General features: G+C 46.1%; 1 protein-coding gene across 1 annotated transcript in view; it reads right to left on the bottom strand.

Moving 5' to 3' along the window:
• SLC6A11 (solute carrier family 6 member 11) overlaps positions 1–23,920 on the bottom strand; it is a 129,113-nt gene that overhangs the window by 23,991 nt on the left and 81,202 nt on the right. The window contains exons 7-8 of the mRNA XM_004738533.3: positions 9,467–9,570; positions 4,126–4,250 (exon numbers count right to left, since the gene is read on the bottom strand). Coding sequence (XP_004738590.1) covers positions 4,126–4,250; positions 9,467–9,570 — 229 coding nt within the window. The remainder of the gene's footprint in view (positions 1–4,125; positions 4,251–9,466; positions 9,571–23,920) is intronic.

Raw genomic sequence — 23,920 nt, 5'->3', positions numbered from 1 at the left:
GTGTGTGTCTTACAAATTTGTTTGTTTCTACTTACTCTGGGTTTAATTTATACTTTTTTTTTTTTGCAGCTTCTTCAGATAGAAACTTAATTTTTTTAAACTTTAAATCCTTATAATTAGGCATTCAAAATTATAAATTTGTCTGTAAGTACTTTAAATGCATCCCACAAATTTTGGTATGTTGTATTTTCATTACCATGCAGTTTTCTTTGACCTGTGGGATATTTAGAAATGTGTTGCTTAGTTTATACATACATGAGGATTTTCTAGTTATATTTTTGTTATGGACAATTTAATTAATTGGTAGTCAGAGAATATACCTTAAAATTTCAATCTTTTGAAATTTATTGAGACTTTATGGCTCAATTTATATCCTATCTAGGTGCATGCTTCATGCTCATTTGAAAAGAATTGTACTTTGCAGTTGTTTGGTGTAGTGTTTTATAAATGTCAATCACGGCAAGTCATTGGTAGCTTTCCAATATCTACCTCTTTATTAATATTTTGTATAGTTGTTTTAACACTAGTGAGCAAGGGATATTAAAAATCTTCAACTTTGGTTATAGCTTTGTCTATTTTCTGTTTTAGTCTTTCAGCTTTTGTTTCATGTAATTTAAATGTCTGTCATTATGTAGCAACACATTACAAATTAGATAGCTTACAAATGAACTGCTTTTATAAACATTATGAAGTGTCCCCCTGTTATCTCTAGTAATAGTCTTTGACTTTAAGTCTACTCTAATATTAGTGTACCAAAGCTACTTTTCTTGTGCTTGTTGTTTGGTGAGTATGTCTTTTCCCTCTGTTTTGCACGTTGTCTGTGTCTTTAAAGTGTATCTCTTTTTAGAAAGCTTACAGTTGAGTCTTGCTTTTTTACTCAGTCTGATAATCTCTGCCTTTTACCTGGAGTATTCAGCCCATTTACATTTAATGTAATTATAGATACGGGTAGGTGTAAGTTTACCATTTCATATTTGTTTTGTTTTTGTTCCTTCTGAATTTTGGGGGTTTTCATTTATTTACTCTGTTGTGTTTTTCTTGCCTTCTTTTGGGCTAATCAATATGTTTACATATTCAATTCTATTTCTTCTAAGCTTTGTAGCTCTACCTATTATTATTATTATTTTCTAAGCAGCTGGGCCAACAATATGCATCCATAACCCATCAAAGTCTACCTAGAGTTAACAACATATCACTTAATCCTGCTACCACATATCTGACACTTTCCACTTCTGATGATCATTCTGACATTTTCTGCCTCAAAACAGAATTTAGGACTTAGCCACATCAGTACTTACAAAATGAAAACAAATACTCCAATTAAAAGACATGGATAATCAAGACAGTATAAAAAAGCAAGATCCAATTCTAAGCTGTCTAAAATTTCAACCTCTAGGAGAGCGTACCTGACGAAAGAATCACAGAAACACACCAAGGAACATGTGGGTGAGGGCCACAAATTTCAGTGGTGGGATTATAGCATGACAAAATCTGAGCCCTGTGACAAGTGCATGTTGCCTTCCTAGATCAGGTTCCAGGTATGCTGGGACATCCCACTGAACATTCTGCCATTTAATTAGGTATCTTCCAAAAATCATTCATCAGAAAGCATGCCGAGGTCCTTCTGAGCAAGGTGAGATGGTTACACATTCACTTGCAACTTGCAATTTCTCCAATTGGCAGAGACTCCTAAGGAGAATCTTAGCCTGACTCACATTGCCCAACAGGGGCACAGAGCAGATTTACCTGCTGGATACAAGAAGCAACACAGGAAGATGAACCAGAAAAGGCTAGAGCCAGGCTGCACCGCCTATGAGCTGTGTGAACTGGGGTGAACCACTTGGGTAACTCAAGCTCTGCGTTACAGGGTCCTCATCTGCAGTGGGCATGGTTCGAAAGCCTAGGGCTGCTGTTTATGTGAAGAGTGTCCTCTGCAGGACTGTGGTGCATACTCTGCACAGCCACCAATGCAGGACCTTTTAAAGCCTACCTTGCAGAGGTGCTGTGAGCAGTTTGTGAGGTAGAGTGTTAAAAACAACCACCCCAGAGCCTGACAAGTGGGACAGAGTAAATCAGTTACGACCCATCCATCCATCCAATGGAAGACCACATAACTATTAAAACTCATGATTGAGATCTCTGTTCATGGAGGCAGAAAGCTCCTTGTGCTTTATTGTAAATGGGAAAATGCAGCCTACAGAATACCAAGGATAATTTGATCTGGTTTCCATCACCACAAGTATGGATATATATGCATGGAAAATCCTGACAGGAGAACCCCAAAGTGTTGTCATATTCAGAGTGCAGAGTTTTTCCTTTGTTAAGATTTCTACATTTTTCTACTATGAATATGCTTTCAGTTTGAAATTAGGAAAAAAATTAACAAACTTTATTTTTAGTTGGCTCTTTTCCTTTCCATCTATGACTCCTCTTTCAATTTCATCTATAAAATTTAAAAGGTAATATAAAGAGAAAAAATAGTGCTGCAGATATCTTATTCCACTTACTACCTAAGGTAGGTGTTAGGAAATTCATTTTATGGAGGAGGAAATGGATTCTTGGAGAAGGCAATCCTCCTGTAGAGAATGCTCTCTCTTCACAGGGCTGCAATGTAGTTTCATGCCAGGAAGGAGCATGGATGTTTGGTCAAGTGTCAGGTGACCACAGTGGGCAGTAGGATGGCATGGTCAGAGCATGGGCTTTGGAGCCAGATGACCTGTAGTAAGTCCCAACTATGTCCCTTCCAGCCTGTATAACCTTACATAAGTCATTTCACCGCTCTGAGCCTCAGCTTCTTTATCTGTCAAATAGGGGAAGCAAATGTTGGAGGGCTGAGCTGAGACTGCTCCTGCCCAGAGCCAGCACTCGCTGAGTGAGACCTTTAGTCATACTAATATTCTCTAGTTTAGATCTGGACTCTTGAGCTCAGCAGGGACTGTCTCTATCTCTGGCATACATTATCCAGAGGAAGGGGGAACCTGAGTGGTCACACAGAAGAGCTTTGCAGCCATGCACCGGCTCTGATGTCCAGATACCCCACTCTGCCAGCTTTGGGGGGTTAGAGGGATGCTTCCCTATCTGTGCATGCCACACCAAACAGGACACTGTAGACCAGCATTTTCAAGAGAGGCAGTGTGGCTCCCAGGGGTGCCTGGGGGTGGTTGCAATAAGTTGGGGCATGACTAGCATGGAGTAGATGGAGCCAGAAGGCTAAGCTACCTGTGTTACTCTCAGCAAATTGTTCTACTAAATATTCTTGGGGGTGAAAAACTTTAGACTTAATTGGGGTTAGAATGTGTTTGTCATAAAAACACAAACTATTTTCACACTTTTAAAAAAAGTACACACTGAATTTTTCTAGAATTCAAACACCATGTAAATCAAGGCAAGAGTAATTCACCATTTTGCATAATCACATTAGCAACAATAACTCTGTCTGTAGTGGGTTTGAAATAAACACACATCAATCTATACTTAAGAATGTCTCATTCATCATGATTCTGCATCTAAGATGAGGGGAAGGGAGAGAGATTCTTCAAGCAGAGGGAACAGTATGTGTAAAGACCCCAGGGTAGGAGGAAGCAAGCCATGTTGCAAAAGCAGACCACCACAGCAGGGCAGCATGAGGGTGAGGGAATGATGTGGGTGGAGAAGCTACAAAGGCTGGGCAACGATGGCGTTGGGGCCCTGCTAAGAATCCAGCACTGTGAGAAGCTAAGAAAAGCTTTTGATCAGAGAAAGAAATGCTCAGATTTGCATTTTGAAAGCCAGTCTGCACGTGGAACAGAAGGGGCAGTAGTGGTGGCTGGGAGGCCAGTGGAAGGTTCCTGCAATCATGTAGGTGAGCAGTGATGGGGGTCTGGGCTAGTGGGAAGAGTGTTGCTGGGGCAAAGTACATGAAGTGGAGCAACACCCAGGAAGCAAAAGCTATACCACTTGGGGATGACTTGGATATGGGAGTGAGGAGGTGTCACAGTTTCTCTCCTACGATCCTAGCTTGAGGATGGATGGTGGGGCCACCTTCTAAGACCTGAATCCAGGAGAAGAATGAGCTGAGGAGGCAGATCATATTTGCACCCTGACCCACCAGTCCCCCAAGGCCTCCCTCGCCTTTGGCAGACTTACCTGACTCTGCCACCTCGGCAATGGGCACCCCCTGCTCGTATGCCATGAAGCCCAGGACTGAGAAGATGGCAAAGCCAGCCACGAAGCTGGTGCCACTGTTGAGGCAACAAAGCATGATGCAGTCCCTGTGGGGAAGCAGTGAGAGGGGCTGAGGTCAGAGTGGGAGGAACAGGTACACTGCTCGAACATTCTCTCTGAGCACCAGAGCCATCCTGTGGAGCAGGCAGGGCACGGTGGGCACAGACAGCCCCATATGCCTATTGAAGCCATTGTGGTTCAGGGAGGTTAGGTGGCTGGCCCATGGTCACACAGCTTCTCTTGCATTTCTAGAAGATAAGGTGGCTATGGACCAGAAGCATGGAAGAGGGATGGGAAGGAAGAAAGGCTAGCACGTGAGAAAATGCACTACTGAGAAGATATTTAGAGACAAAGCCATGCTCCTCCAAATCCCTGGTAGGAGAGGAAACCAGGGAAAGCAAGAGAGGAGTGATTTCCTGGGAACTCAAAGCTAAGAGGGCAGGAGAGGCCTCTGAGAAACAGCTGCTTCTCAGTCAGGGGGGCATCCATGGACTTGACACTAGAATCTCCCACCCGCTTCAGGAGGAGACACCCCGTCACGCCACACTGTTTATTGGAGCAGTGCCTCAGAGCCCTCATGGCTCAGTTCCCATGAGGTAGCAACCCTTCTAGGTTGGACACCGCATGGAGGGGTTATCAGAGCAGTGCCTGGCTCTTGCCCTGGGGAGGGGCCTAGCAGCAGAAGCACCAGCATGAAGCTGCAGCCCAGGAGAAATGAGAGCAAATGATGGGGCTTTGCCAAGACGAAGGCAGAACCCACAATTCCCAGCCTCTCCTTCCTCAGGCCTGGCATCCTCACGCAGCCACAGAGGGTAATCACAGAGTCTTCTCAGCTGCTGGCTGCAGGCACTGGCCAGTTAGGCTTAGGGCACCTGTGATGCCACACTTTCCCAGGAGGCGCTCCTAGAGGATCTGGCCACTCTCTGGTCTGAGGTAGGGCTCTGGGGTGTCCCCATGGTGGTGGTGGCTCATGCCACCACAGGGCTGCCTCGGCTCACACCCTAGCAAACCTTGTGCCCTGGTTCCATGGCACTTTCCCCTGGCTGGCCCTCCTGTGCTGCTTACAGCACTAAGAACTTCCTCATGTGTGTTCATCCCAAACCGGCCTTCTCTGGTGAGTTTTAGTTCTGCCCTTCCTACCAGCCTACACCTCCTTCAGGTTTGGGAGATCTGAAGAGAGTGGCCCTACATCCCCTTTGAGCTTTTTGCTCCTTCAGTTAACTGTCCCAGTTCCTTTACCAGATCCTCATCCTGCCTCTCCTGCCTCCTAGCTTTGAGTTCCCAGGAAATCACTCCTCTCTTGCTTTCCCTGGTTTCCTCTCCTACCAGGGATTTGGAGGAGCATGGCTTTGTCTCATCCTGCTAGTGATCTGTAACACACTCCAGCTTGTCTGACCCCTCTTCAAGCGCCATGCCCAGGACCAAGACTCAAGAATAGAGCAGGACTCTCACCTCCTCTTCTCCCGACAGCATACTTTTTGTAATGTAACCAAAGGTTACACTAACGTTGATGACTGTGACACCCAGTTGCCTTGCAATGACTCTGAGGATCAAGGGCATACTGGAGAAGGCATTACCCTGGGGGTCCAGAGACATGGGCTCCACTTCCCCCTGCAATTCTTTTCTCTGGACCCGATCTCACCATAGGACAAAATGTTTGATAACAGAGTTTCTTGGGCCTTATGACAGATTATTAATTTTTTAGCAAGTAGTCATATCCCCCTACCTTCTTCCTTAGGGATGAGTCTATTTCCCTGCCCCACAGGCTTTGGGTTTAGCCACATGATTTTCTTTGGCCACAGGATATTAGCAGATGTGACACAAATGAGGTCTGAGATATGCTTATGTGACTGAACTTGTCCTTTATGCCTTCTGTGATTTGCAAGGAAAGGAACTTCCCCAGGGGAGCTGCTGTCCTTGCCGTTTGCACCCCACAATGTACACACATGAAGCAGATTTGAGCTTGCCTACACCTTGGAGCCAAACCCAACCAATTCACAGCCCACTGGAGGGCTTCCCCAGCTGGCCAGGAGACTTGTGAGCAATAAAATCAAACGCTTGTCATGTTAAACCACTGAGTTTTGGGGTCTGTTTGTTACACAGCTTTACTGTGGCAGTGAGTGACTGATTACAGATATCTTTAAAGAACTCCTCTGGCACTGTGGGTGAGGGCTGGGCTGGCAGATCTGAAGATTATCTGCAAGCCAGATTTCTCTCTTCTTCTTCTTCTTTTTTTTTTTTTAAGATTTTATTTATTTATTTGACAGACAGAGATCACAAGTAGGCAGAGAAGCAGGTGCGGGGAAGCAGGCTCCTTGCTGAGCAGAGAGCCTGATGTGGAGCTCAATCCCAGGACCCTGAGATCATGACACGAGCTGAAGGCAGAGGCTTTAAACCACTGAGCCACCCAGGTGCCCCTGATTTCTCTCTCCTTAAAGGGAAATGCAACTCAGGCAAGGTAAAGGGAAATTTATGCCCAAGGTCAGGGTGAAGATGTTCCCTCATGCTCATTTCCTGACCTTGCCTCATCAAACAGTGAGAAACAAGGTGGTCCTGGTGAGGAAAGTGCTTTCTTTGTATCTTCTACATTCTGGAATTCTCTTGTATAACCGGAATCTGCAATGTGCCTAGTCCTATGTTGGGGTTTCTTGAACACTGTGTCACTGAATCTCAAGACTCAGGGAGGAAAAACACATACTTAAGGTTTCAGGGGCTTCTACTGGTGAGGATGGAATGTGCATCCATTTATCTCAGACACTAAAACCCATGCATCTTCCAGGAGCTGCACAAAAACAAAGCCCCCACCCCCCAAGAATTAAGACTTTCAGATCTTGACTCGTGGACAATTATCTGTGGGTATCCATGTGGTTGCTGAAAAACAAATATCCCTTATTGCAAAGTCCCCATCTATCCCCAGAGGTCTCCCGAGTGACTGCCTCACACCACAGAAGCACAGTAAAGCACTGAGTAGACCTGAGGTCCCTTCCAGCACTGTGTCCCACACCCCAGTCCTCAGAGCACCTGCACTTGCAAGAAGAGGGGGCTTAGCAGCCTGTGTTCTGAAGTGAGGATTTGCCCCCGCCTGGTTTGCTGTATTCCCCATCCCTCCACTTCCCTCCTGCAGGGCACCTTCTAGGTGAAAGCTTATGTAACAAGCGCTTTAAAGTTGGCAGGAGCTGAGCTGGGCTTTGAAGACCTCCAGAAGCTATTATGCTGTCAGAAGAGAGGGTACTAATTTACTCCCTCTGAGTTGGGAAGATCTTCTCGCAGAACAATTTGGAAATAGAAATAAAACGGGCCTTCAGATTTTGCAATATCACCTGCAATATCATCTGCTTTCTTCTGCCGCAGGGAGGGGGAATAACCTGCCTATTGGATGGGAGAGCAGAAGGTAACTGTGGCAGCCAGCATATTTTACGCATATGCTCGGTGGGGAAGACAGTCGCTACGGCCCCAGAACACAGCCTGAAGACAGGGCGGTCTTGGCCGAATTCTTGTCAGCTGCAGTTGTTGGGGAAAAAACTGGCCATCCCTGTTAGTGAGGAACAGGGGTGCATGAACCAGAAAAACTTGGGTTCAAAGACATGTTCCACCACTGGCCAAGCAACCTACTCTTGGGCCTCAGTTTCCTCATCTGTATAACAGATGGCTCCTTCCTCGCTTCCTGACACATCATTTGGCACTGTACTAGGCTTGAGGGACAGTGTGGAACAAGAAGACCCAGACTGTGTCCTCACAGAACTGACAGCTGAGCAGTGACCAAATGATTTCTGCAGTGCCTTGCACGGAGGGCTCATGCTGAGTGCTGGCTGCTGACGGGGTGACAGCCGTAGACAAACAGCAATCTTCCCTAACATCCCAAGTGGGTCACATTCAATGCAAACCAAAGGCCTGCTGTGTTGTTCTCCCTGTCCCAGTGCCTTTTGCTTCCTGCCCATGGTGACTGTCCTTATAGTGGCTCACAGTGCTCCGCCTCTCATCCCTCAGACCTGCCTCTCGGTGAATGCGTGGAAGGTAGAGAGGATCTTATGAACAACCTGGCATGGTCAACCACCTCTCCAGCATCCTTCTGTCCAGTCCTACCTAATACCTTTCTGCCCAAGCTCCCCCAGGAACAACAGAACTTGCTGTCTAGCGGCACACTGGATTCTACCATGGCTTTTCCTTACAGCATGCTGGACCTGCCCACTGTCACTTCCTTGTCCTCAGTTTCCCCAACTTATGAACTCTGTAGACTGAGGCTGTGCCACTCCTGATTCTGGAGTGCCACAATGCACATGGTTTTAGTGAATGGATTAATAAAGTGACCATGAAGCTAGCTTTCAGAGAGATGTGCGGGAGTCCTGGGATGGAAACCGGGAGACTTCAGCCAGAGTCCAGGTTCTGCTATGTGAAGCTGGAGATAATGTGGGAGGAACTTTATCACTGCTAAATGTTCTTTCAAATGCATGATCTCACTTGAGCCACAGAGCAATCGAGTTATTTGGTTACTAGGTACGAAATCCCCAAAGAGCTACCTACCATGACCAGGCACTGGATGCAGGGGTGCAGAGACCTCAGCAAACAGACCACTGGCCTAGAGCTAGTGCTCAGGGTGCCATCTGCATGTGAATCATGCACCGCTATGCTAGGGGACCTTGGGTGGGTTCTTGGCCCTCAGTGCGTCTCAGCCTCAGAGCAGAAATCAGGCTGCAGGCATAAGAAACCAGGCAGCCAGGGCCAGACAGTGTCAGGCTCAGGCCCGAACTTGGGCACCTCCCTTCCCAGTGCTGGGTGTGGCCACATGCAGGAGGCCCTGGAGGAAGGCTGTGGGGGAAGATGGGGCACTGGCCATTCCAGATGGGGACAGAAGAGGAGAGGAGCCTACATTCAAGTGAGAGGGGGCAGGGAGCTGGTTTCTGAACAGAAGACAGAAGAACAAAGCCAGATCTGGGTTCAAGTCCTGGTTTTGCCACTTATTAGCTATGTCACTGTGGGCAAGTCACTTACCTGCCCTGGGATAAACGTTTGCCATACAGGGTGGGATGGAGACCAGGAACAAAATTCCTGGAGTGGACTTGCTTTTAGCCTGCAATGTACTCTGATCACATTCATTATTTTCTTAGCTCCTCAGGTGGCCCACTTTGTGACCCTGGGGCAGGGAGAGTCTAAGAAACAAGCCATCTGTCTCATCCTGGCCCCACACAGTGGGAAGACAAACGTGAACTAGCCTGGCAGCACAGAGGGCTTTGGTGGACAGCGGGTAGGGCTGTGAAGTGCTCACCTGTAGCAGTTGTTGTTATAATTGTTATAACTTCCCAGAGCAGTCAGACAACCCAGGCAGATGGCATAGGAGAAAAAGATCTGCGTCCCAGCATCTACCCAGACCTGCAGGAGGGCACAAAGAAGTCAGCATGAAGAGAAGTCAGATTAGGGGTGGCCCCATTCTTGGAAATCCTCCACCCTCCCTTGTCCTCCAAAAAGTCTAGGTAAAGCAAAAATATAAACTTCCTAACCTTCTCGGGAATGTGCTTTAAGAGTTCTATTATTGGAGACTGCTTCATTAAATACAAATGTCCTTAATTCCAGAATTTTCCAGAGGTTATGGATAACAGTTCACTGAACAGCAAGAATTTGGATGTTTAGGTCCTTGCTCCAACTATGTGACCTTGGAAAAGCTACTTAACCTCTCTGAGGCTTAGTCCCCTCATCTGCAAACTGGGGAATGAACTACCCTCTCAGAATTGTTAAGAGGATTCCTGTGATATGGAACGGAAGCTCGTGGGACCCAGCTCATAAGCTAAGGCATATTTAAGCCAAAATGAGTGACTGCTTATCTTTGCGATTAAGAATACCATGAGTAAACTGTCATAGGATTCTGTCCCTAGGAAAATATTTGCATAGTTGATTTGAGCTTAAGAGGTGGCAGGGAAGGGATAGGAGAAGGGGGAGGTCCACCTATATCTTTCACCTTTCAAAACAGATGCATTTTAGGCTTCCTATGTGGTACATAACGGAAACCACTTTCTTAGTCTCCAGGTTCCTCTCTGGCAAAAACTGCTGTTGACAGCACGACATGCACACCAGGAGTTATGATGGCTTCTTTAGCACTTTCCCCCAAGCTCTCTCTGCACTCAGCTCCAAGGAAAATCCATAGCTAAAAGCTAAATGCAGCTGATGACACTGAAGCTTGAGAATCAGGTGTCATCTAGAGAACAAGGCTTTGCACTAAGTACAAATACCCACTAACATTTATTGTGCACTTGTTACATGCCAGGCACCGGTGCTGAGCCCTCTGTGCGATATGGCACTTGGATATTCACAGCAACCCTCTGTGGTAAGTGCTATTATGCACCCCCTTTTACAGCTGAGGTAACAGAAATGGAGAAGTTGCATGACTTATTCAAGGCCACACAGCTGGGAGTGGTAAAGGCAGGTCCATGGAGACCACCTAGAAGTCCTCTGGGGTAACCTCCCATCCAACACAAGACTCTCTTCTGACTACTCCTGACAGAATAGTTTGTTTGATTACTGCTAGTGACAGGAAACTCTCTATATCCTGTTGTGGTTCTTTCTTCTTTACAGAATTCTGTCCATTAGAATATTTCTGAAAATGAGAGGAAATCCCCCTTCCTGAAGGTGTTCTTAGTTCCGGGACCATCCAGACCACACCTTTCTCTTCTGTATGGTAGCATTTTAGAGATTTGGAGAAAGCATCAGTGCCCGTTGGATCCTAGAACTCTTCCTTCTCTAGGCAAAATAATTCTATTTCCTCTCTCAGGGATTTTATAATAACAGTACAGGTCACTGTACCCTGGATTAGTTCAAGCTGGTTAAATCATTCAACAAATACTTATTAAAATTGAAGATCATAATGTTGCTTTTCAACCTAAGAAATGAATACATTTTTCTCCCTCACTGGAGTGTCTTGGAACTGATGTGGAACTCAAGGAGAGCTCTTTCATGGGGTGTGTGTGTGTGTGTGTGCGTAGGGCAGGGATGCCAGCAGATCAGAGTGGACTGAGACATGGGGAGGAGGAAATGGAAAGATGGAATAAAAAAAAGCTTTTATAAGAAGTTTTGCCATGAAGGGGAGTTGGGAGATAGATAATGGTAGTGTAATTTAGGGAGATTTTTTTTTTTTTTTAATGGCAGAAACTCAAGGATGCTTAAATGTTGAAGGGTCCAGTGCAGATGAAAGTATTAAATATGTAGGAGAGAAACATAACGCATTTTCAAGTCCACCCATTCTGCCTCAGTTTCCCCATTTGCTACCTCAGTGGATTCTCTTTAACCCAATCCAGGGTAATGATCTATATACCAGGTACTCAAATCTCCAAGAGGAAGAAAACAGAGGTATTTTGCCTGGAGAAGGGAAGAATTTTAGTGTCCAAGGGCACTGGTGCTTTCACTGAATCTCTAATCTAAGACTAGTAGTAAATCATAAGGAAAGGTAAAACACAGTACAGATGCTAACCCAGGAAACAGAAGACAAGATCACAGGAGCCACTCAGCAGGACGTTCAGCATTCAGTCGAGCCCTGTTCCTCGAGTCCCTTACTCTTCCTGAAAATGCCTCTGCAAATTAAATGTCCCTCCTCCCAGATCCCTCACTGTCCTCTGGCTGAGCATGTGGGCCACAGTGAGAAAAACCACCAAACTTGTGGGAACTCTGGCTCCTTCATCGTGGCTGGGCCCCATGGCAATTGGTTCCTCTCCACCCAAAACATGGTAAACAAGCCCTCTGTGACTCTGAAAACACCAGAGAGATTTCCATCCACACATCTCAAAGTTGGGACCCCGAAGAATGATCTTCTGTGGGAATTTTCCTTGCAGTCTTCTCACTGAACATCAACACTAAAACAGACATCTGCTGTTTTTGCCCACCCAGCATCCATCTCCCCTTTTCAGGAAATGTTGCCCTAATTTCCTTTGGGAAAGCCCATCTTCTCCACTGGAATGTAGCTTCAAGGGTGTTCACACGGCCCAGGTCTGGCCAACAAAAGCATCTGTCTTGGCCATAGTGATTGGTTCAAGGATGAGCATATGATGCAAGCTAAGCCAATGAAACTTAATCCTGGGACTTTTACTGGAGCTACTGCAAATGGGACACATCTTTTTTTCCTGGAGATGTTAATCTTATAATTGCTGGGGATCATCCTTGACCATGAGGGAAGAGCCTGTATGAGAATAAAAACAATGCAGAGGAAAGAAGAGTCTAGAACAAAGAAAGAGGGGTGCCTGGGTGGCTCCGTTGGTTAAGCAACTGCCTCTGGCTCAGGTCATGATCCCAGACTCCCGGGATCGAGTCCCACATGTGGCTCCCAGCTCCACGGGGAGTCTGCTTCTCCCTCTGACCTTCTCCCCTCTCATACTCTCTCTCACTGTCTCTCTCTCAAATAAATAAATAAAATCTTTAAAAAAGTAGAACAAAGAAAGGCTGCTATTGGTATAATGACTTGAGTACCTGGATCCAGCCATACCTGAAATGAATCCTACCCTAAAACATTTCAATTTCAGAGGCCTATAAATTCCTCTTTTTCTTATGTCAACTTGAATAGGACTGCTGTCACTTCAAAACTCAAAGAATTCTGACTAGTATCAATGTTAAGTTCATAGAAAAACACAGGGGCTGAAGCCCAAATCCCTCCATCAATTCCAAATTACTGAACCAACACTTACTGAAGGCCTTCTGCATGCAAAACCCTGTGGCATAATCTGAAAGAAGTACTATACAATTATATAGAGCACTGCGTCCCTGTTTCTTGGTGAGAAAAGGGGAGACATTTAGAGGCAAAGGGAGCCAGTACCAAGGAATGGTTGATGAAGGGCACACTTAACATGTACTAGAACAATCAGAGAAGGCTGTCTGGATGGAGGCATAACTTTAAACACTGGAGAAAGGATGAGAAAGGACATCTTGGGTCTGGAGGTTCATGTGAGAGGAGGATATATTCTCAAATGTTTTTTCCCTCTTGTTCTACCTCTATGGTAAAAAGCCCGTCACTGTTATTCTTATGGTTAGCATTGAATCAATACTTTCATATAATACTTTGAGTCCTCCCCCTTTGAGACACCGAGGGTTGGTTCCCAACTATATTGAAATTAGCCAGTAGTCTCAGTTTCTTTTCCGTCCCTTTCCTCTAGCATCTAATTAGAAGAAATACTCATTTGTTTCTAGTTAATATGTAAAGGCAATATGTGAATTTATTCTATTTTTCACATACATAGTCCATTCTTTCCTTTTTTTTTTCTCAAAATGGTTGTCACCATTTGTATCAACTTGGATGGAACTTGAGGGGATTATGCTAAGTGAAATAATTCAAGCAGAGAAAGACAATTTCCCAATTTTTAATACTTGTCTATATCTGCATGATCAGAATGTACAATTGCATTATCTCCTTGACAGCCATGGAACTGTGAGTTCTACAGGTAACTATAAATTTAATGCTTCCCCGCCCCCTGCCCCCAGTCCTTATGTTTATACCTCTCCAGGCAGTTTGGTTGCCTGTAGTTTGTTCTCTAGTAGGTTCCTTAGGCAAGGCTAATGGGAAATAATACTTCCTGGAGTCTTGCATGTTCATAACAGTTGACCAACAGCTTTCATACTTGAACATCAGTATGGCTTTATATAATGTCTTTGGTTTCCTTTTTCTCTTCCTGAGTATCTTAAATAGCTGTTTAGTTGTCTGCTGGCACTGAGTGCTGCTGTAGGAAAATCTGATACCATTCTTGTTCACTTACTCTTTTTGTCTGAATGACCAACAGGTTGTTTCTTTTCTCTTTAATATTCGGTCATTTTGATTAAAACAGGTCTTAACGTTTATCACCCTGGGCTGATATTCCCAGGCTTGTGGTGCACTTCTTCAAGATATAATTCAAGTCTTCTCTTTAATTTCAAGGAAAAACATCCCTGAATTACCGTTTTAGGTAAACAATTTGTTCCTTTCCCCTGCTTTGCATTTCTTTTGGGGGGACCCATGTGTATGTTGGACCTTCTTTGTCTTTTATATCACCTTTTCTTCCACTCTTTAAGTAATCTCCTTTCTGACTTTTTTATTTTCCTCCTTTCCACCCCCTATTCACCTTATGGTGTCTACTCACCTCTTTATTCCTTCTATTCAGTTATTCCTCCTGAAATGTTCTGCCTTTCTTAAGCTGTCCTTTGGTTAGCTTTCTTTTCAAATCTTTTTGTCTCACAATTTCACCTACACTGTTACTTAATCACATCTGTTGGATCTTCATTTTTTTTTAGCTTATTTTGAAATATTAGGTTTGAGTATTCAGCTGTTTTGAGGCCCTGTCTGTGGAATACATACATTATCTATAGGAATACGATTATGCTCAGAATTCTTTTTCTCTTAGTAGTTTTTAATGGGATTTGACATGATCCTTTTCCATTGTTCATGTGCAGGTCGGATACATTTCCCTGTCCTCTTACGAGGAGGGTTTCTTGTATGGAGGAATAGGGATGATCCAGGGTAGATTGTCTAGCCTTACATTCTAGGTTACCACTTCTATTAGTATAAAAACTGAGACTGTGCAGACAGTACATTCTGAAATTATTACTCTCTGTTCCCTTCCCTCATTCCCATCCAAAATTTCTCTTTTTGTTTCCTCTAGTATCTCCATCCTGCTCAAATTGTATTCTGCTCCTAGTGGCTTCTCCCCAGTGTGGGGTTCTCTCTGGCTATGGAGCCTCAGCTGCTTGGTCCCTAGACTTCCCAGGTCCCAGACTTCTGCCGAAGCTTCCTACAGCTCTCCTACTTTCACCTATAACTTGGGGCCCACATATATCACTGTTAATTTTGGCTGACATTCTAAGATATCTCCACCAAGCCTACTCTCCTACAGTCCTCTCCTTCTAGGGGTGAATACTCTCCTTCTAGGGGCTGGCTCTCAGCCTTCTACATTCCCTTTGCCTTCATCTTCATCTCATCTCATAGAGTTGACATCATGCAGATGTTATTGGTATCAGTGTTCGGCTCCACCTGTTCACATTTTGTGCTTAATGGAGTTACCTAATTATGCTGAAGATGTTTTTTGTTCTGTTTTGTTTTACTATCCTGGTTTTTCTCTTTTGGTGGTGAGATTCTGGAATATTTTTTTAAAGTTTTTTTTTTTCCTTTTCCTGTTGCTATCTTATCTACTTGGTTCTCAAGAATGTTCAGGGAGCAGATGAAACAAGATTGGTGCTGACTGGAGGTAAGAAAAGAACACCCATGGTTCAGCAATTTGGTAGATGGGGTATAAAAGAAGATGAGCTGGATTTTTAAAGGGAGGATGGAAGTATAAAGTAGGGAAATGGGGAAGTATAGTTTTGGATAAGGCAAGTTTTAGACATCCAAGTGATATGTGCAGGAGACAGATGGAAATTCAGGGCTAAATATTACAGCCTGGGCTGGAGACAAAAATTTGGAAGTCCTCAGAATTTTAGGAGTAACTTTATATCTCCTTGACTTCAGCTCCAAACCTTTCTCCACTGGCTTTTTCTATTTCCTACATTTGGAAAACTCAGGTTGATAAAACTTTTCTGCTTAGACATGTGCTCACTGGGCATTCAAGAACCAAGAACCTTCAGGGTTAGATTTCTTGAAAAAGTCTCATGAAGAAGCATGAGTATCTTTGCATGAAGTCTGTACCATTAGACTTCTTAACAGATTTGCATAACTGAGGTGTGTCTATGTTCTTAAATATATGACTGTCATTGCAAAAATGTAACAGGGCTCCAGCTTTCAGCTTTCCTTTTCATCAGGGAAGGAATTAGTTAATTTACCAGGGAGCTGCTATATGTATTAAGATAATTACTGCTGGGCTATGCAGGAATAAACAATGAATCCCCCAAATCTCAAAGGCTTAGCACAACAAAAATGTATTTTTTTTGCCGACAAAAAGCCAGACCCAAATTGTGAAGGGGTGTTCTTCAATCCAGTGACTTAGCCTTACAAGACCATCTGCCTTATCATGATACTTCTATCTACATCAACATACCCTCTGATGCAAAGAACAAGACATTGGAGGTAAGCCTGGGAAGTTTTAAGAGCTAGACGTAGTTGTTGCATGTATTGCTTCTGCCCACATACAGCTGGGCAGAACCAAATTGCATGGTCCCAAGCTAAAATCAAGGGAATCTGGGAAATGTAGTCTTCCTACTTCCAAGGATGAGAAAAGGAAATACTGATCTGGTTGTTGAACACATAGCATTATTTCTGCTACAGGCATTATCCCAAAAGTCTATTTCCCTACTTCTCTCTTCAACTTGGATTTCCATAGGCACCCAGAGATCAAGTAAGATCAACGGTGGCTACTGGAATAACTTGATAAACAGGGAAAAGAGAGACTAATAAAACAGACTGGCCATATTTATGAACACTTCCACCAGTCTGATGATGTCTTAAGAAGTGGAAAACTTGAGTTAATGTTTGTTGACAACCTACCCTGTACTCAAGGCTTTTGTGGACATGATCTCGTCATTTACATAAGCATCTCAGTAATGTAAGTAGTTTCTCCATTTTTATAGATGAGGAAATGAATCCATACAAGGTCAAACAGCTTAGCAGGTAGAGTCAGGTTTGAACACATAACACCCTGGCTCCATGTTTTACAGAGAAAAACTGGGGCCTCCCAGTGTGCTGAGTAGGCCTGGAGTCTCAGCTAGGATTTAAACAGCTCTGTAGCTGTCCAGTCAAAGACAAAGGCAACCCCACCTCAATGAAAGGAAGACCAGGCAACTGAACCCCGTTGACCAGCATCTCCCAGGATGCTAGAAAGGGGGCAGCTCAGTGGAGAAAGGGCTTCCTTTTCTCAACACAATTTGAAGGGAAAATAGTCTCCACAAAATAAACCCTAAGGAAGCTGGGTCAGTAGCTGAGAAACAGATCACTCCCCATGTTCTACAGCAATGAATGGGGGGCGTTCTGGCAGCATGAATGTGGGCGGTCCACATTCAGAGGTTTGGAGAACAGATTTGCATGGGAACAGGGGAGCAGGGCCCCTTTAGAAGAGAGGTGGTCCCTCCCTCTAGCTTCGGGTCAACCTCATCCCTTTCAGGGCAACCAGTTCCAATGAGCCCTGGTGCACAGCAGGTACAGAAAGCAATGGGTTAGAGTACAACCAGCCTTCCCAACTAGACCCTCAAAGCCAAGCACTGTGCTGCACAGAGTAGGTCCTCAATGATATAAGCAGGGAGAGCAAAGAAGGATGGACAGACAAGGACAAATTCTTCCCTACCCCCGCTTAGAAGCCACATTTGTCAAGATAGATGCTCAGTACTGGCTGCCCCAGTCCACATGGATATCGTTTTACAGTTCATAAAGCACCTGCTTATATTCCGGGACCCACAGCTGCCTTGAGGTGGGCATGATTATCCTCCGGTTTGAGACAGCTGTGTGCAGGGCCAGACGCATACTTACTCTCTCCCCACATGCCCATCTTGTCCATATATGTAGAATGTCTCATCTCTTAGACGTTTGTGAGTGAAAGCTTCATGTCTTAGAAAAGACTTATCCAGCTTAGGCAGAACCAAGGAGAAGGTCCTTGGGCATATGTGGTTAGCATCTTCCTCTTTTTCTCTTATATACAAAAGCTTAAAAAGATAATGTGTGTGCAACAGATATTCAACACAGTGCCTAGCTCTTGGAGGGCACTAAGGAAGTGCTCAGAAACCCAGCCCGTGAGCTCTAACAAATGGTAGGTGTTTAGTCAACATTCATCCCTCCTCAGGATATACCAGTATTCAAAAGTCTGGAAGAAAAAAAAAGCCTCTTCTCTCCTTTTCCCTCTAATACCCATGCACTGGGTATCCACCCTGTGCCAGGCACCGTCTTCCCTCAGGGGGCTCACATTCTAGCAGGATGGACCACATACCAATGCAGAGAAGCAGCAACCCTGCATCTGGTGGAGAGGAGAAAATAGGAACAACAGGGGCTGAGGTCGCAGGGCCGTGGGGCCCAGGGCCTTGCTTGGTAAAGATGCAGCTGCCGCCCTGGGAGCCTGAGGGGGGACTGGAGCTGAAAGTCTCCTTCTCTATGGTGTCTCGTGCAGCATGGACTAGAGGAAGAAGCCCCTGTGAAATGTACTTTCAGGCCTACACATGGAGCCATCCGTCAGCGCAGAGGGGCAGTGCCTCTGTGCAGCGTCAAAGCTGATGCCAGTTGGCAGGCCTGCTACGTCCATCTCTGTGTCCTGGAGTTGGTGGCACATGTGGCACTGATCCTCTGAGGTCTCCGACAAATGCAGCATCAACCCATCCTGCCACTAGTAGGAGGAGGAGTTGGTGATAGTGATGCCAGCCAACACCATCCCAGCTCATCTCTGTTAGCACCTCGAACACACCAAGGGCTATTCTAAAGGCTTTGCAAGTATTAGACTCACTGTTGAGCTATGATTATCCCCTTTCTATAGATAAAAAAACGAATGCCTGGAGAGGTGAAATCACATGTCCCTCTAGCTTTGGAGAGATGTACATACTGGTTGCTGTGTGAGGAGTTAGCCTTACTGATAAATGAGCCTCTGGAACCTGGCCTACCCTCTGGGAGACCATGCCCAGGGGGAATAAGTTAAATAGGATGGTTTCTGTTAGATGCCTGACTCCAAGCCTTGCTGTGGTTTAAGGAAAGGGTGTGAGCTTTGGAATCAGGAAGACCCAGGTTGGAGACCTGCTTGTCCACTTACCTGCTACACAACCCCGGGGCAAGTTACTTCACCTCTCTGAACTTGAACTTCACCCGTAAAAGATACTGTGAGTGTAAGGTACACAGTGGGGTACCTGGTAAGATTCCCTTAATCTCATTTCTTTTCAGGGCTAACACTTCTCAACTATACCATGAAAACCAGCTCCTGCCTCTTTCCTACCATCCCAGCCCCTTGAGACCAGGTGAACCAATCAGATTTCTGAGCAGCACCAAACACTGCAGCCACCCTCCACTACCGTAGACTCACTTACTTTTAGGGCCTGGAACATGGACACGACAATGAGGGGCAGAAGGAACCAACATCTCATCGCTCCCAGACTCCTTACAGTCCCAAAGCCAGGCCAAGAACATACGTGAAAACTGCCAGCCCCAACAACACATGCAGCATTTGGCTTTTGAACCTGAGTAGACAGGACAGGGCTTGGTGGCCCTCCAGGGGCTCACAACCCAGAGCCCTTTGTCTCTTTAACATTTTCTTTTCATACAGGCAGCCACACACAGATACACAAACACACATACACAACACAACTTTTGTAAGCAAACCCTTTGATTGAGGCTGAAACATAAAAGTTATGGGTGGCTCATGGGTTAAGCCGCCCGGCAGAAATGGCTGGGCTCTCTGCTCAGTTAAGCTCTTTCTTCCCTCTCTCTCCTCTTGCCTCTCTGCCTATTGTGTCTGAAATAAATAAAAAATTCAAAAAAAAAAAAAAAAAAAAAAAAAAAAAAAAAAAAAAAAAAAAGTAGGTTAGGAGAATAATACAACAGCTGTGTTTCCAGTGTGTACCTGACAACAGCTTTTGTAGAAGTGAATAATTACATGAAAATCACTTCCTTCCCACCTCTTTCTCAGCCCCCTCTGGGTTGCTAGGCGCCCTCTCTCCTTCTTTCGGCTAATGCCACATACAGAAGCTGATGAATACAGTATGGCCATTATGCGGGAAGGGAGTCGGGAGGGAGAAGGATTCAAATGCTCCCTCCCTGGTGGATTCAATGGTGGGGAGAGGGCTATGGAGGAGTCTACTCTGGATATATTTAAATGCTAATGTGCTGGGCAGGCAGGCAGGGCCAGTGGGAACAGTGGTGGGAAGGGGCAGAAGCTCTTGGCTTGGAAGGCCCACTGGAAATATGTTCTGCAGCCTCTGGCTCTGGAGCCAAGCGCTTCCCTGGGCAGCCGGCCCTGGGGGCCACCTGGGGCCCTGCCAACTGCCCTGCCAGCAAAGTGTCATTGGGCTGAAGTGTTGCACCGCGGGCGGTGAGGAGCCGTTCAGTTCTGTGGGGGGGGGGGGTAGCCTGGGTGTGTAGGCTAACCCTGGTGGCCCTTTTGTGTGGAGCAGGGAGCAGGGTCACTGTGGCTGGGTCTCTGCCCAGAGGCTGGACAGCCATGTACCAGTCACAGAGTGCTGAAGGAGTGGATGGGTAGTTGTTGGCACTGGGCTGATGGCAATGACCTCCAGGCCTTCTGAGGTAGAATCCTGAGGCCCGTGCATGTCTACCCCTTAATCCATCCCATGGGACAACTGCGCCCTGTTTTACCAAATGACTAAACAAAAGAGGTTCTGAGCACCAGAAAGCGTGAGCAAGGCCTGAAGATAGCATGTCCCCTGTCCTGAGCTTGTCTCACAGCTGTCCATGCACCCTTGAGGGGTTGCATTTTAGCCCAACAGTGTTCCTCTAGGGAAATGCAACTGGCATTTTGGACAGGACAATGCACTGTGCAAAATGTCCCATTCACTGCAGGGGGCGTTGCTTCACTGGCTCCCACTCTCCAAATGCTAGAGGCAGTCTCAGTCATCGCAGAACCCAGAATCAGGCTCCCATGTGTTTCTAAGTGATCCTAAGTGGCTGAGAACCACTGAGGCAGGAGGAATCTGAACTGGCATCAGTGGCTGGGCTGCAGAACCTGCATCCCATCCCTGGGAGCAAAAGGCCAGGGGCTTCTGAGCCAAAACAGACATCAGCTCCCAAACCAGCCCCAAAGTGGCTCATTGTCCTGTGTCAGAGGAGCAAGCAGCCAAGATGAAGTCTCATCATCTGCCATAACTGCTTCTCTCCTCTAGGAATCATGGAGCTGGTTCAAGGCAGGGAGCCAGGGAAGCAAAGGCATGCCAGGATGCCCCACACTGTGGGAGAGCCAAGTGGTCACATACACTGCAGTCTTGAGAAAGGACTCCCTTGGGAGGAACATGAAAAAGGAAACAGCCACAGTTGGTAAAGGCAGCTACCTCTGCATCTGCCCAGAGACAAAGAAGTAAATACATTGAGTCACATCATTATATTCATTGCTTGTTGTCTGTCTCCTCCAACTAGAACAAAGCCTCAATAAGAGCAAGGACTTTCATTTACTTTTTCTTTGATGCTCCCCTAGCACTTTACGCACTGCCTGGCACATGGTAAACACTCAAAACTATGTGCTGAAAGCCCACGGCTGCTTAGCGTCTCCAGATCACAGGAACAGAGTATTCAAACCTCCTGCAGAGTCCTGGCTACAAGACCAAGTACAGTATGAGCCAGATTGACAGGTTCAGAACACCGGGTTCCAATCCCAGGTTGCCCTGATAGGTCCTGTCTGTTCTCCCTAAAATTCTCTCTCCCAGCCTCAGTCTTCTAATCTGTAAGGAAAGTGGATTGCAGCACAGATGATAAATATGGGGCACACACATCGAACTCTAATTCCTGCCCAGGGCAGACATTGCTAATCGAGTTCACTCCTCTTCCTTCCTATGGCAGACATTGTTAATCAATCCCACTCCAATTCCTGCCCATGGTACACACTGTTAATCGGTAACGTGGCCCCCCAACCCTTCCTCTCATGAAAGATATTGCTAATCACTTGCAACATGTTCTTATCCTCCGTCTAGCTGTGGTAGAATTCTACTACCAGTCCGAATTGGTAAGTGAGCTAAAACCTGTGAAAGATGGTCTTCTAGCCCTGATGCCCCAGGCTTATAGAGCAAGGATATGTTTTGGGGTCAGTTGAGACTCATTTTCCTTGGGCTGTTTCAACCTTACAGTCTTGAAAGCCCACGAAGACACTGTGACACCCCAGAGTTTATGCTCCTGCCCCACTCCAGGAACAGACTTCAAATCAAACACAGGAGCCAAGAGACTTTATTAAGGAAAGAGGAGAATGATGTCCCACTCATGGAAATAGACATTTCCAAGGGATTTTCAGCACTTGTCCTGGCCTGGAGGCCAGAGGAAGAGGAGGGGTGTTCTAGTAGTGAGTAAATGGTATCAGCAAAGGCCTAGCAGTCAGGGAAAAGAAAGATCTATATGAAGTTGCCCCAGAAGATGCTTCTAAGGTAAGCAAAGGACAAGAGAGGGGATGGAACACACCTTCCCGGGCCCCATGGATTCACAGAGCTGGTATTTAATTCATCATGGTATGTTTGGCTGGAAGCTGCTCTGACTTTGGGAAAATGCCTATGGTGGCCGTACAGAGGTTGCAGGAAGATGCTACTTACTCCCTTGGGAAACAGAACTCTGAGAGTGAATGGGAAAGCACTCAAATTCCTGTTCCAAAGAGCCTCCCGGGGGGAGGGGGGATCCATGGTGGTGGGGGTGTGGGGACAGTCATAGCAGCAACTAAGCTTTGTCCCTGGCAGAGAGCTTCAGCCCTAGGATGAGCTCCCTTTTGCTAAGTAATTGGGGACGCAGTGAGGAAATTCTTGCATTGCATTGAAAGTTAGGGTAGAAATCACTGAGGTTTTTTCTGCTGCTAAAAAACTTTAAACAGTTAATCCCCTCCACAATACTTTCTGAGCATCATGTATCTGCTGGGGTGGAGAATATGCAAACAATTCAGATCCCTATTTCCTGCTCAGGAGCTTGCAATCTAGCAAGTGAACAAGGGAAAAGGAAGTCAGACAAGCAAGCACCTTCCCCTGTCTACAGTATCAAATCTGGTTCAGTGCCAGCTCTGCTGGGTGACCTCAGGGAAGCCACTTCTTTGAACCTCAGTTTCTTTATGGGTGTTGTGGGAAGAACAACAGCTCCAGGGTGCCGGCTTTGTTCCAGACACAAAACAAGACAATGTGCATAGAGTCAACACTGATACCTGGCTCACAGTAAATGCTGCATCCAGTGGGAGGGGCTGAGGGGCCAGAGAGGGGTCATTACTTCTGGCTTGAGAAAGAGTCTTTGAAGAGTCTGGGAAGCTGAGTAAGTGTGTCCCGGGGGAGAAGCAGAAGAAAAGTCATCTATTCGGGACAGGCCCCAGAGCCCTGGCCTCTTCACACCGGGGTGAGTGCTCCCAGGAGGGGCCAGGCCAACTCCCAAGCTCATGCATCCTCTCCCACACCCCACAGACAAACCCCAGGGAACTGAGCTCCCCAGGCTTCATTTAGGACTGCACGTGTGGGCAGCATCAGGAGTGAGAACAGAGGGGAAACCTGCCATCTCTGTATGGGCCTTCGAGGAACTATGCAAGCTGTTTACATGAGTACCACGTGGGGATGCAGACACCATTTGCTCCTAAAAAAGATAAGTGCATTCTTTTCTATTATCTCAGCAGTAGAAAACAAGGCTCTCAAATCCTCACATGCTTCACTCTTTTCACTGGGGCCCTACAAGGCTGACGATTATCTCAGTCCCTCCAGCAATGCTTTGAGCTTGGTACTCCGATTTTCTCCATTTACAGATGGGGATATTGAAGCCTAGAGAGGCTGTGGAGGTGGCCCTTCATCACCTAGCCAGTAAGTGGAAGATTAAAACCCAGATCTGTCTGATCCCAAAGCCCTCCTTTGAATTGTCCCATGAGACTGCCACCACCTCAACCAAGAGGAGAGTGCCCAGGATGACCAGCCTCACAGGCCCAAAGCCCGGATGGATTTGGTGCCTGACATGTGACCTGCCCACATCCACCCACATATGGTTCTCCTTCTACCTCCCTACATCCTTGTCAACCAGGGTGGCTCAGTCAGTTAAGTGTCTGCCTTCAGCTCAGGTCATGATCTCAAGGTCCTAGGATCGAGCCCTGCATTGAGCTCCTACTCAGTGGGAGTCGGCTTCTCTCTCCCTGCCTCCCCCAACTTGTGTGCACGCTCT

The sequence above is a fragment of the Mustela putorius genome, unplaced genomic scaffold (genome assembly GCF_011764305.1).
Source record: "Mustela putorius furo isolate JIRA1106 unplaced genomic scaffold, ASM1176430v1.1 tig00003850_pilon_pilon_pilon, whole genome shotgun sequence".
Lineage (NCBI taxonomy): Eukaryota > Metazoa > Chordata > Mammalia > Carnivora > Mustelidae > Mustela > Mustela putorius.
Note: the sequence above shows the minus strand (reverse complement) of the source record. Positions and strands in the feature narration are given on the sequence as shown.